The sequence below is a fragment of the Gopherus flavomarginatus genome, chromosome 12 (assembly GCF_025201925.1).
Source record: "Gopherus flavomarginatus isolate rGopFla2 chromosome 12, rGopFla2.mat.asm, whole genome shotgun sequence".
Lineage (NCBI taxonomy): Eukaryota > Metazoa > Chordata > Testudines > Testudinidae > Gopherus > Gopherus flavomarginatus.
Window position 1 is genome coordinate 25,137,386 of NC_066628.1, and position 14,045 is coordinate 25,151,430.

The window sequence follows — 14,045 nt, forward strand, 5'->3', positions numbered from 1 at the left end:
GGATGGTGTTCCTGAAGACATCACACGGTACATACAAGATGGAAATCCCAAAGATATTGCTGAGGCGGGGGAAATTGGAGCCAAATGGATGGAACTGGCAGAAAGCAAGAAAGCTACTGTCAAGGGGAACGATTACCCCAGGGGGCACACAGACCATAAACCCTACAACCGAGGACAGCCAAAGACCCCACATACCACCCAAGTAAAGCCACAGATACCCTACCCTTCAACCTCACCAGTCTCCAGTAACTCACCTCGGCCCAGTGACCCATCAGATGGAAGATGCTTTAAGTGTAATGAACTGGGACATATCAAGGCCAACTGTCCCAAGAACACCATGCGAGTGCAATTCATTACACCACCATCACACCAAAGATCCCCAGGCCCGGATGCCTCTCAAATACCCTTGGAGCGAAGGGAAAATTTGAGAGTGGGCGGAAAGAAGGTTACTGCGTGGAGAGACACGGGGGCACAAGTGTCAGCTATCCACCAATCCTTCGTTGACCCCAAATTCATCAACCCAAAGGCCAAAGTTACAATTTACCCCTTCATGTCACAAGCTGTAGACTTGCCTACAGCTCAACTGCCTGTCCAGTACAAAGGCTGGTCAGGAATGTGGACTTTTGCAGTCTATGACAATTATCCTATCCCCATGCTACTGGGGGAAGACTTGGCCAACCAGGTGAAGCAGGCCAAGAGAGTGGGAATGGTTACACGTAGCCAAATCAGGCAAGCTTCCAGACCCATTCCTGTTCCTGAGCCGTCCACAGAGGCCCCGTCTGTGTTACCAGAGACCCAGACAGAGGTAGTGGACCCGGATTCCATGCCTACCACTGAAACAGCCACAGCATCTCCAGTCCCAGGCCCGGAACTGGAACAGCAACCAGCACCAGCAAGTGCAACTACATCTTCAAACTCAACGCCAGAGGGCGCCAGCGAGCCAAAACTGGCAGAAGCAACAGACAGCCATACCCAAAAGGCTCAGCCAGAGCCTGAAATACCCTCAGGTGCACCAGCGGAGAGCGGTTCACCAGCAACGGAAACAACCCCATCACCTACATCGCTTCCAGAGGGACCAAGCCCAAGTCCACAGTCTGAGGAAGAACTGGTGACCCCAGCCTCAAGGGAACAGTTCCAGGCTGAGCAGGAAGCGGATGACAGCCTTCAGAAAGCTTGGGCGGCGGCACGGAGCACCCCACCGCCTCTCAGCTCTTCTAATCGATCCCGGTTTGTTATAGACCAAGGACTTTTATACAAGGAAATTCTTTCTGGTGGACACCGGGAAGAATGGCAGCCGCAAAAACAGTTGGTGGTTCCAACTAAGTACCGGGGGAAGCTCTTAAGCTTAGCCCATGATCATCCCAGTGGCCATGCTGGGGTGAACAGAACCAAGGACCGGTTGGGGAAGTCCTTCCACTGGGAGGGGATGGGCAAGGACGTTGCCAAGTATGTCCGGTCTTGTGAGGTATGCCAAAGAGTGGGAAAGCCTCAAGACCAGGTCAAGGCCCCTCTCCAGCCACTCCCCATAATTGAGGTCCCATTTCAGAGAGTAGCTGTGGATATTCTGGGCCCTTTCCCAAAAAAGACGCCCAGAGGAAAGCAGTACGTACTGACTTTAGTGGACTTTGCTACCCGATGGCCAGAAGCAGTAGCTCTAGGCAACACCAGGGCTAACACTGTGTGCCTGGCCCTAACAGACATCTTTGCCAGGGTAGGTTGGCCCTCCGACATCCTTACAGATTCAGGGTCTAATTTCCTGGCAGGGACCATGGAAAAACTGTGGGAAACTCATGGGGTGAATCACTTGGTTGCCACCCCGTACCACCATCAAACCAATGGCCTAGTGGAAAGGTTCAATGGAACTTTGGGGGCCATGATACGAAAATTCATCAACGAATACTCCAATAATTGGGACCTAGTGTTGCAGCAGTTGCTGTTTGCCTACAGGGCTGTACCACATCCCAGTTTAGGGTTTTCACCATTTGAACTTGTGTATGGTCACGAGGTTAAGGGGCCATTACAGTTGGTGAAGCAGCAATGGGAGGGGTTTACGCCTTCTCCAGGAACTAACATTCTGGACTTTGTCAGCAACCTACAAAGCACCCTCCGACACTCTTTAGCCCTTGCTAGAGAGAACCTAAAGGATGCTCAAGAAGAGCAAAAGGCCTGGTATGACAGACATGCCAGAGAACGTTCCTTCAAGGTAGGAGACCAGGTTATGGTCTTGAAGGCGCAACAGGCCCATAAGATGGAAGCATCATGGGAAGGGCCATTCACGGTCCAAGAGCGCCTGGGAGCTGTAAACTACCTCATAGCATTTCCCAATTCCTCACTAAAGCCTAAAGTGTACCATGTTAATTCTCTCAAGCCTTTCTATTCCAGAGACTTACAGGTTTGTCAGTTTACAGTCCAGGGAGAGGATGCTGAGTGGCCTGACGGTGTCTACTACGACAGGAAAAAAGACGGTGGCGTGAAAGAGGTGAACCTCTCAACCACCCTGGAACGTCTGAGGCGGCAACAAATCAAGGAGCTGTGCACTAGCTTCGCCCCATTGTTCTCAGCCACCCCAGGACGGACTGAACGGGCATACCACTCCATTGATACAGGTAATGCTCACCCAATCAGAACCCCACCCTACCGAGTGTCTCCTCATGCCCAAGCTGCTATAGAACGGGAGATCCAGAACATGCTACAGATGGGTATAATCCGCTCATCTACCAGTGCATGGGCATCTCCAGTGGTTCTGGTACCCAAACCAGATGGGGAAATACGCTTTTGCGTGGACTACCGTAAGCTAAATGCTGTAACTCGTCCGGACAACTATCCAATGCCACGTACCGATGAGCTATTGGAAAAGTTGGGACGTGCCCAGTTCATCTCTACAATAGACTTAACCAAGGGGTACTGGCAAGTACCGCTAGATGAACCTGCCAAGGAGAGGTCAGCATTCGTCACCCATGCGGGGGTGTATGAATTCAATGTCCTTCCTTTCGGCCTTCGAAATGCACCCGCCACCTTCCAGAGGCTGGTAGATGGTCTACTAGCTGGACTGGGAGAATTTGCAGTTGCCTACCTCGATGATGTGGCCATTTTTTCAGACTCCTGGCCCGAACACCTACTACACCTGGAAAAGGTCTTTGAGCGCATCAGGCAGGCAGGACTAACTGTTAAGGCCAAAAAGTGTCAAATAGGCCAAAACAGAGTGACTTACCTGGGGCACCAGGTGGGTCGAGGAACCATAAACCCCCTACAGGCCAAGGTGGATGCTATCCAAAAGTGGCCTGTCCCACGGTCCAAGAAGCAGGTCCAATCCTTCTTAGGCTTGGCCGGATACTACAGGCGATTTGTACCACACTACAGCCAAATCGCTGCCCCATTGACCGACCTGACCAAAAAGACCCAGCCAAATGCCGTTAAGTGGACTGATGAGTGTCAAAAGGCCTTTACCCAGCTTAAGGCGACGCTCATGTCTGACCCTGTGCTCAGGGCCCCGGACTTTGACAAGCCATTCCTAGTAACCACGGATGCATCTGAGTGTGGTATAGGAGCAGTGCTCATGCAGGAAGCAACAGATCACAACTTCCATCCTGTCGCGTTTCTCAGCAAAAAACTGTCTGAGAGGGAAAGTCACTGGTCAGTCAGTGAAAAGGAATGCTATGCCATTGTGTACGCCCTGGAAAAGCTACGCCCATATGTTTGGGGACGGCGGTTCCAACTACAAACTGACCATGCTGCACTAAAGTGGCTTCATACGGCCAAGGGAAACAACAAGAAACTTCTTCGTTGGAGTTTAGCTCTCCAAGATTTTGATTTTGAAATTCAACACATCACAGGAGCTTCTAACAAAGTTGCTGATGCACTCTCCCGTGAGAGTTTCCCAGAATTCAGTAGTTAAAAAGTGTTCTTAAAATGTAGAAGTCTGTTAGTTATATACTTAGAAGTATATGTAAAGGTGTATGTATTGTATTAATCTGTTTATTTTCAAGTTCTAGAAGGAAATCGCCGCCAGTGAGCTTCCCCACTGTCTGCAATTTGGGGGGCGTGTCATAAACAGATAGCTAAGGGTTAATGTCTCTTTCACCTGAAGCACCTGACCAGAGGACCAATCAGGAAACCGGATTTTTTCAACTTTGGGTGGAGGGAATTGTGTGTCTGAGTCTTTTGTCTGCCTGCCTGCTTTCTCTGAGCTTTGGAGAAGTAGTTTCTACTTTCTAATCTTCTGTTTCTAAGTGTAAGGACAAAGAGATCAGATAGTAAGTTCTATGGTTTCTTTTCTTTGGTATTTGCATGAATATAAGTGCTGGAGTGCTTTGATTTGTATTCTTTTTGAATAAGGCTGTTTATTCAATATTCTTTTAAGCAATTGACCCTGTGTTGTATCATCTTAATACAGAGAGCCCATTTGTATGTATTTTTCTTTCTTTTTATATAAAGCTTTCTTTTAAGACCTGTTGAAGTTTTTCTTTACTTCAGGGAAATTGAGTCTGTACTCACCAGGGAATTGGTGGGAGGAAGAAATCAAGGGGAGATCTGTGTGTTGGATTGCTAGCCTGATTTTGCATTCCCTCTGGGGGAATAGGAAAGTACTTTTTGTTTCCAGGACTGGAAACAGAGAGGAGGAGTCCCTCTGTGTAGTTTCACAGAGCTTGTGTCTGTGTATCTCTCCAGGAGCACCTGGAGGGGGTAAGGGAAAAAGGATTATTTCCCTTTGTTGTGAGACTCAAGGGATTTGGGTCTTGGGGTCCCCAGGGAAGGTTTTTCAGGGGGACCAGAATGCCCCAAAGGTTATGATAGGGACTGACATGGGAAACCAGTTGGCAAGTCCATGCTGCCAGAGGGAGAGTGTGGAGGTAACCCAGTTTCTCAGGTATATGCAGGAATAAATTCTGGCAGAACTATATTGGTATAATTATACCAATATAACTCATAGTATGGCCTCTGTTATCCCAGAATAAGAGTGCTGTTTTCCTGTTAAGCTTCTCTCACTTTCAAAGCTATATAAACTTCCATTGTTGTATATGGAAGAAATTCAGGGAGAAGATCATGATGTTAGTGCACACAGGAGGTTCAGGATAAGATGCCTGTTTGAGTCTCAGGGCAAGTCTACACTGGAAGTTCTACATTGGCACAGCTACACCAATGCAGCTGAAGTGCATCTAGTGAAGATGCTCCATGTCGATGGGAGAAAGCTCTCCCACCAGCATAATTATTCCATCTCTGTGGGAGATGGAAGCTATGTTGGCAGGAGAGCATCTCCCACAGACATAGTGCTGATGTGGACAGTGCTTAGCTCAGTGAAACTTGCATCACTCGGGGGGGGGTGTGTGTGACTTTTTCACATCCCTGAGCGATGTACTGTAAGTTATATCAACTTAAGTGGTAGTGTAGACCTAGCTGAAGGTCTGAATGTCCTGAGTTTCATGCAATTAAGTGACAGTTAGATTTGGTCTATGCTGCCAACCTATTTCGGTATAACTACATCGCTCGGGTGTGGAAAACCAACACCCCTGACTGACACAGTTATACTGACATAACCCCTGGTGTAGATGGTTCTATGTCGACGGGAGAGCTTTTCCTGCTGAGAAAGCTACCTCCTCTCAGGGAGGTGGATTAACTATGCTGATGGTGTAGATAGCGTTGTCACTATGCACTACAGCTACACTGTAAGGCTGCACCGCTGCAGCATTGTAAGGCTATGTCTACACTAGAGAGCTTACAGCGGCACAGCTGTGCTGCTGTTAGATTGCTTGTGTAGCTGCTCTATGCCGATAGAAGAGAGCTCTTCTATTGACATAATAAAATCACCTCCACAAGGGGTGGTAGCTATGTCGTGGGAGAAGCTCTCCCACTGACCTAAGCACTGTTCACACTGTTCACACTGTGGGTGGGTGGCCTGAGGGTCTACACTGGAGGGGAGCAGAAATCAATCTAAGTTACGCAACTTCAGCTATGTGAATAATGTAGCTGAAGTCGACGTACTTAGATCTACTTACCGCGGTGTCTTCACTGCGGTAGGTCGACTGCTGATGCTCCCCTGTCGACTCTGCCTGCGCCTCTCACCCAGGTCGAGTACTAGAGTTGATGGGAGAGCACCTGGCGGTCGATTTATCACATCTTCGCTAGTTGCGATAAATCAACCCCCACTGAATCGATCGCTCCAGAGATAAGTGAAGTCATGCCCTGAGTGTAGACAAGCCCTTAGGTTATGTCTATGGTTCAAACGCTACAGCAGCACAACTGCAGCACTGCAGTGTATGCGCTTATTACAGAGGCAGGAGGAGTTCTCCCTTCAATGTAGTAAATTCACCTCCCTAAAGGGCAGTAGCTAGGTCAGCGGAAGAATTCTGTCGATCTAGTGGTGTCTACATCGGGACTTAGGTTGGTTTAATTATGTCACTCAGGGGTGTGGACTTTTCACACCCTGCAGCAAAGTAGCTGGGTCAATCTAATTTTCTAGTGTAGACCAGCCCTAACCATGTCTTCACTGCAGAGTTAACTGAGCTGATCAGTGGAATGAATGTGGGAATTTTGGTAATATTTTTATGATTCCTATGCACAGCTCACTTTCCCTCTGGGCTTTGTACTGCTGTGCATTGAATGTAAAGGGAAGAGATGAAATGTTTGACTCACATAGCAGCCTGGTTGGAGACCAGAGTCATTAACAAACTGAATAAAATCTACACATGTGAATGGAAGAACCCAAAGAGACAATGGAAACCCCAATGGCCATGACATTCACACCCTAGTGGCCAACAGCCAAAAGGAAGGAGATTTCCCCTCATGTTCTTCCAGGAAACAGAGCAAAGGTGCCCAACTGGGAGAACAAAGAGAAAAGGTGTCAGGTGGGACTGTGCTGAGAGCTGAGCTCACACAGTGACACAGGTCACACATCTGGGACTGACAGACAAAGAAAAAAAGAGACAGAAGAAGAGGCAGAGATGGTTCCTGAAACAGCATGGCTCAGAGGAGTCCTAGCATTGGCTAGCCTGAACTCTGTCTTAACTTTTGCTTCCCTATGCTAACCTAAAGATGCTGCAGCCAGGTGACTAATAAACTGTTACCTTGTTTTGAAAAAGTTGCTTGTGTCACTGCAGCTACTCACTGAGACCATTGCACACTGATGGGACACAGTACTAGCCTCCCACAGGAGTCTGACCCAGCTGGAATTGCCACAGAGAGAGCCAGGGATCACTGATGCCTCCAAGACTCCAAAACTGGGCCTTTGGGTAACAGGCCTGTTTGTGGGTCATTGGGGCCCAGCACACTCATGCAGTGACCTTTAAGGGGTCTGTGAATGAGTGGACTCTCTGCAGGAGTGCCTCTTTGTAGCATAGCAGCTTTCCATACCTGCCCCCCCTCATTCCCATCGATAACTGCTCAAGCAGTGGGATGGTCTCTTTTCCTGTGACCCAGGTCACGAGGTTAATCCATCCCTTCCAGGGTAAGAATGTCCCACAGATAAAAGTCCAATGTCCTTATTTCAAGTCTCCAGTGCCAGCTCTGGGCCCCATGGTCCTTGCCTCAGGGCGTCCAGTCACCCTTATCTTCCTCTGTGGCCACAGGCCTCGATAAAAGTGACTGGTAGGGGAATCCAGGCTCTTCCACTATATTGGTTTCTAGCCACAGTCTGCTTGGACCAACTCCTTGCTACTGTTTCCCTGTGGTTCCTCTTACCATGGCCATTCTCAGGTCTTCTCCCCTGCAACCTCTATCAGTTCCCCCCTTCTCTCAGGGTTGGGACTCTCAGAGCCCTCCCCCGGAATCCCCCTTAACAAACCCAAACCACATGTACAAACAAAGCAATTTCCACCCTCCTCAGGCTTGGCCTGTCATGCCTTTCTGCTGTGTTGTTTCCCCAGCTTTGTACCTTAACTGAATACTTTCCGGGGCTCACTCCCTCCCTGGAGGTCCAGCACCTGCCCTTTTTTCAAGGCTTATCACTGAAGTCTATTCCACTCCCAGTGGCTATTTCATTTCTTATAGCTACTTGCCAGCCTTCTCTAGTCAGGCTAAGATCCCAGGGCTTATTCTTCACCTAGGTTTCCTCCTCACACTCTGTCCACTTTCAGAGAGTGATTACAGACTCCCTCCCTGCATCTCCCCTTTTAATCTCAACTTTCTCTGTTTACAGTCCTCTCCCAGCCCCTCCCCAGCTGGGCTTCATCATCCATTCAGCCTAGCTCTCCCTCCAGGTGCAGCCTGGTAGATTAAGTGGTTTCTTTCAGGTCCATATTAACTTATTCAGGGCCTTGTTACAGGTTGGGATATGCACCTGGCCCTTGAATCTGTGACAAGTAGCATCCAGGTCTGAACACCTGGTTTAGGCTAGCCTGGGTATAAGCAGTCACACTACAAAGACCTACCCAAGTTCTAGCTCCTCGCTGGTGCTGCATTCACCCCTGTGTGTCGCTTGGACTTCTAGGAGTATGTCTCATGGTTCTTAGCACTGCAGCAAACAGAACTGCCCTATGATTCTTTCCCAATGAATTGTGGGAGAATTTGTCTGTCCTTCTGGGAACATTTTTTTGGGGGGAGGGAGATGAATTGTGATGAGACACAGGGGAACTATCTGCAAGTGAAAATGGCATCCTGGCTCTAGCCTGTGTAACCCCAACTGGGTCAATGAGCCTGGGTGTGAAGCAGCAATAAACCTGGATATGAAGGGGTTTGTGTATGGACAGGAGGTACACTAGGGGGAATGCCGAAGTAACAGCTCTGCAATGAAGATGACCCTTGGGGTCTGATCAGCTAAGCCAGTGGAAGTTTTCCCCAAATTTGGGTAGCATAATGGGGCCATTAATGTTGCTTTAATACCAATGTAGGTTCTGTGTGTAATAAAGAATTTCTGCAGAAAACAAAGGAACTTGGGTACTACACAGAATAAAGGAATATAAAGAGGAGTCAGCAATGTGAACACAAAAGGACATACTTCCCACCAACGCTTGCCACATTTCATTCTATGGGTAGTTTGGATGGGCACTGACCTGTTATATAAATCGTTGACTCTTTCTCCTGGTTGAGGTGGGGATTCCTGACAAAACAGGACAAGTCTCTGTTGGAATTTTCTGTTGTAACAATGGAAATTTGCATTTGAAACAGACCATTGGCATCTTTGGATTTAGTTTCAGAAGATGATGCTAAGAGCTGCCCATTTTGATCTCTCCATTGTGCCTCAGGCTCAGGGTACCATCCAGCAGATTCACATACCACCTGGATCCCTCTGTCCTGGTAACCCTCAATCGAAATGCGAGGGTCAGAACCAAAACCTGGAAGGAATGGAATAAACCTCTGTTAACTCCAGACATTCATTTTTGTGAATACGCTGCATAGAGGGTGAGAGTTTAAACCTTCCATAGCAGGAAAATGTCAATTCTCTTTCTGCATCCCAGTTCCTCATGAGCACATGCAATGCTCTGAACAGTGAATTGTGATGGTATCACAGAGGGACAGGGCCATAGTCCTCCCACTCTCTCTCTTCCTAGGTGCCAGATTACATAAACCCCAAACCTGGAAGCTTATTTCAGTGTGACTAGCTTCTTCTAAAGAGAGGACAAGATTTAACCAGAGCAAACAGCTCAGATAAGCTGTGTCTGTGTGCTAGAGACCAAGGGCTGGAACACTTAGGCCTGCCCTATTCTAATTGGCGTGGGGTTATTCCATCCTTCCTATTGGAGTGTAGGGGGAAGAGGGAACATGCACCACACTCCTCTCCCCACTCCTCCACATGGTCCTTGGAAACAGTGGATCTGTGCAAGCCCACTGAGAGACCCATAGCTATGATAGAGCGCACATGAAGCCTTACAGCCATCAGCCCTAAAGTCATTTCAACCTGGATCCACACAGGGACTTAGGTGTTGCAAAACCTAACTTTTTAGTGCCTAGAAAATCTGCTATCCACAAAGGTATCCAGGTTGCTATACAATGAATGTGGAGAGATGAAGCCTGGGAATGGGATCCACAAAACAAGTATGTTGGTGCGGAGCCACCTGAATTAGCCAGTGGGATATTGTGATGGTTCTCTGGGTACCTACGACAGTGAGTCCCAGAACCGGCTCTAGGCACCAGCAAACAAGCACATGCTTGGGGGCGGCACATTTCCAGGGGCAGCAAAAAACCTAGAGCCGACCTTGGTGAGTCCTTTTGTTAGTCCTCTGCCTCCAGTATGAGGGAGTTGCTTGGGCCTGGGTAGGTTCCAGCTCCCTAACACCACCAGCCTTCCAGCCTCTCAAGCGATCTTGTCTAGGCAATGCCAGCTTGTCTTCGCCTGGCAGGTTAACAATAGGTGCACCTCAATCCCTGAGTCACATCCTTTGGATATCCAGCCCCAACACTGGATATCCACAGAAATTCCAGATCCCCTGAAACCAAAAGAGCAGTTTACCAGTTTTACCTTAAATCTCCACTCCTGTAGATCATACAGCACTTGTAAGCACTTCCAACAAAACCGAAGTCATTTTACTTAAATAAGGGTAAAGATTTAACTAGAAGTGAGAGAGAGTGATCGAAACAACTGGTTACAACAAAAAGACATAAAAGGTTAACCTGGGCCTACACTTATTACCTTTCCTATCTCATAAAGTAGGTTTCTCTCGCAAAGTTCAATCTCTGGCAGAGCTGGCTAGTTTCACAAGAATCAGCATCCAAATGTTCATGACATCAGCCCTTGTGCACAAAAGGGTTTCCCCTAGGAAAGGATCCAGAGGGTATTTCCCCTCCTCTGTTATACTCAGTCTTTTGTTTCTATTCACAGAGAAGGTGAACCACTCTCCTGTTGCAATGTTTCCTTTTTACTTTGAAGAAGTTTCAATTGTTTGTAGCTGACGCTGATGTTTTCTCATTGAAAGCCCTAGGATTGAGCAAGGCTACGCAACTGAACCCTGTAGTGCATCACTGGCCAGACCGGGCATGGTGGCAACTCCTTCCTCCCTGAATGGGTCAATACCAAGACACATTATCTCCTGGGGACTAATCTCTACTCCAAGCCCATGAACCATACTTTCAAAATAAATACATTATTCTTTAAATATTACTCATACATGCATCTCATAATGATTATGAATCTCGACAAGTTATGAGTTGTCTGACTTACATGTAAGCAGATACCTTACATCAGTGGTCCCCAACCTTCTTCATCTGGCGGGCACCAGACGACGACCCACGGAGGACTGTGGTGGTGGACGAGCATCTGCCAAAATTCCACCAACAAGTGGCAACATCCATAGGTGTCCCCGCTGAAATGCTGCTGAAAATTGGCAGCATTTCGGCAGCGATGCCTCTGGATGATGCAGCTTGTCGGTGGCATTTCGACAGATGCTCGTCTGCCGGCCAGTATGCGAGTGCACTCAGATGCCCCAGCGGGCGCCATGGTGCCCGCGGGCACCGCGTTGCGGACAAGATGACTGATCAAATGAGAGGATCTTTATCCATACCTACTGATTTCCTGCCAGAGTCACAGAGAATCCATAAGACACTGACAAGTATTATTTTGTGCTGACACTGGCAAGTATTCTGCTGTGTCATAAAACCAGCTGAAAGATTGAGTTAATAATCCTGTTATGAAGTAAATATTTAAACAAAGTGGTTTATGCTAAATGGTGTTTCTCTGAAATATCTGATTAGAGCACATCTCCAGTATAAAGTTTATAGTAAATCTGATGTTTTCTCTTTTTCTTTCCCAAGACAAAAATAAAACAAAAGGTCAGTTGGGAAAACTGAGGCACAGAGAAGGAAAGTGACTTCCCAGGGTCACGCAGTAGGTCTGTAATAGAACAGAGAACAGAACCCAGATTTTCCAAGTCTCAGACCAGTGTCCTACACGCTAGACCACACAGCAATGCCACCACCCTTGGACTTGTTCTTTAAAATAATTTCTTACATGTACAACTGCTGCCTACAAATCATATATGTGTACATTAATAAAACATGACAAGGCGTCAGAACATGACAACACCCTTCCAGTGAGTTCCTTCCTCATCCACTAAAAGGCCCAGCACTCCTCTGTACACAGGCTGTGAGTAGAGGAGCAACATCAGTAGTTCTCCAAAGAGAGCAGCTGGTCCTGCTCCACAGAAATGGCACCACATGTGTCCCTACAGACAACACATCCTGTTGTTGCTGCTGATCATCTGAAAGAAATGTCACTTTCCCTCTCTTCCTCAGCATTGTCAAGGGGAGAAGCTACCATCCTCACCAAGGCCTCCATCCCTGTGGAGACCTGCAAGTGAATTCACAATACAGGGGTTCCCATGCGTCCCTCAGCTCACCTGTTTTTCGTACAGGGGGCAGAGGTCTGTTTCTTGCAGCCTCTGTGAGCTAGGCCCACACTGAGGTGATGTGGTAGGTATTATTCATCTTCCTTCTCCATTTCCCTTCTGATCCCTTTCCTGTGTTGCTGTCCTATACTCTGTCTCCTCGATCTCCTCCCCTTTAATAATCCCACTAAATGATTTCTGAAATGGTAGCTGCAATCTTGCAGCTTTCATAGAAATGCAATCATTTTGTGGTTAAACAGATTTCATTTCTTAATTGAATGAATTTCAGCTAATTCAGGAATTATTACAAATTTACTTTCACAGACAGAGAATAATAAAGAGGCAGGAAAATCCACAACTGAAATGAGAGGTGAAATCCTGGCCCCACTGAAGTCAATAGGAATTTTACCACAGACTTCAATGGGGTCAGGTTTCCAGCCTAAGTTTGTAACTTGTGAAACTGACTGAATGGGCCTTTACTGAGTCAACCAGTTTGATTTACTTCTCCTGTTGGGAAATCCAAATATTGACTAACCTGCTACTTTGAGCTCCAACATAGCTTCTCCATAAAACGTACTTGATTGGATGAAACAGCTGTAGTGTCCTTCATCAGCAGGTGTGATTCTGTATATTCTCAATGCAATGTTTCCATCGGCAATACCATCTCTCAGAAGCTCTGTCCTTCCCTGATATGATGGCATCTGCTTTTCATAGTGATCTACTCCATCCTTATATAGATGTATAACTTCAAGAAACTGAGTCCGGTACCATCTCACCTCCATGTTTTCTGCACTCATCCTGGGCAACAGGTGACAGGGTAGCACAATTTCCTTACCAGCAATGGCTGTGATGGGGTGATCAGGTCCCTTGACTTTGAAATTCACTGTCAAAGGAACCAAGACACAGAATTTTATCTGGAAGGAACTGAGAATAGGTATGTCTAAGAAATAAAATAAAACAGACCTCACAGAGGTCTTCAAAATATATTTTAAATACAGGAAGTTCAGAGTTAAAGTTAAATCTACAAGAAACCCAATCCTTGGAAAGTCTGGACAGTTAAAGTTAAGGGCCTCAGATCTCTTTCCTTTGGTCCCTTAGCGTTGCCCTGAGAAAATCAGAAATTCAGATTGTTTTATTCATCTCCTAGAAACCATTTCATTTATAAATGACTGCAATAACAAGAAAGCTTTTTACAGCTTCAAGCACCCTATAGTGGTGGGCAGGTGTAGTCGGGGTTGGGGGGGCTCAATGAACTATTAAAGTCTTTTGGAGATGTTGAATGCCCAAGTTCTGCAGCCATGCCATGCCCACTGCCCCCAAGACCCACGCTCTTCCCACCTTCCACAGGCCTCATGCATTCCATTTACTATATTAGTTGTTCTGCAGGAAAGAGATACTGGGATTAGCAGGCACCTTGGAGAGTAGGGGATGTAGCACAGAAAGGAATAATCCCTTTCCCACACCCCATTAAATATATGAATTAGTTTACAAATAGCTGGTTTAATTATTTCCAGTGTTGATGGAATGACAAATCATTGAAATGATCAAAATGCAAAGTATTTTAACAACATCCAAATATGGTAAACAACATTAGAATAGAACAGTAGCTCTGCTGTAGTTAAGGTTGAGAGTTGCTTACTGTTACACATATTATTTGTCTAAGGGCTTGTTAACATTACCAGCTGGACTGACGGGCAGTGATCCAGCAGGGGGTCGATGAATCGCATCTAGTCTAGATGCAATAAATCGACTGCCAAGTGCTCTCCCGTTGACTCCAGTACTCCACCAGGGCGA

At 47.0% G+C, this 14,045-nt stretch overlaps 2 protein-coding genes across 8 annotated transcripts in view; one reads left to right on the forward strand and one right to left on the reverse strand.

Moving 5' to 3' along the window:
* Positions 1-14,045, forward strand: part of LOC127032443 (zinc finger protein OZF-like) — a 605,001-nt gene that overhangs the window by 224,694 nt on the left and 366,262 nt on the right. The window lies entirely within an intron of this gene.
* Positions 1-14,045, reverse strand: part of LOC127032454 (butyrophilin subfamily 1 member A1-like) — a 199,953-nt gene that overhangs the window by 169,152 nt on the left and 16,756 nt on the right. For 4 of the 6 annotated variants that reach the window (XR_007768836.1, XM_050919737.1, XM_050919738.1 and 1 more), the window contains exons 3-4: positions 12,787-13,134; positions 8,985-9,266 (exon numbers count right to left, since the gene is read on the reverse strand). Coding sequence is in view for 5 of the 6 variants with exons in the window: in XM_050919737.1 (XP_050775694.1) it covers positions 8,985-9,266; positions 12,787-13,134 (630 nt within the window). In the remaining variant the exon portion in view is untranslated. Of the gene's footprint in view, positions 1-8,980; positions 9,267-12,786; positions 13,135-14,045 lie in introns of all 6 variants that reach the window. The other 2 variants (XM_050919736.1, XM_050919735.1) reach the window with 2 other exon arrangements.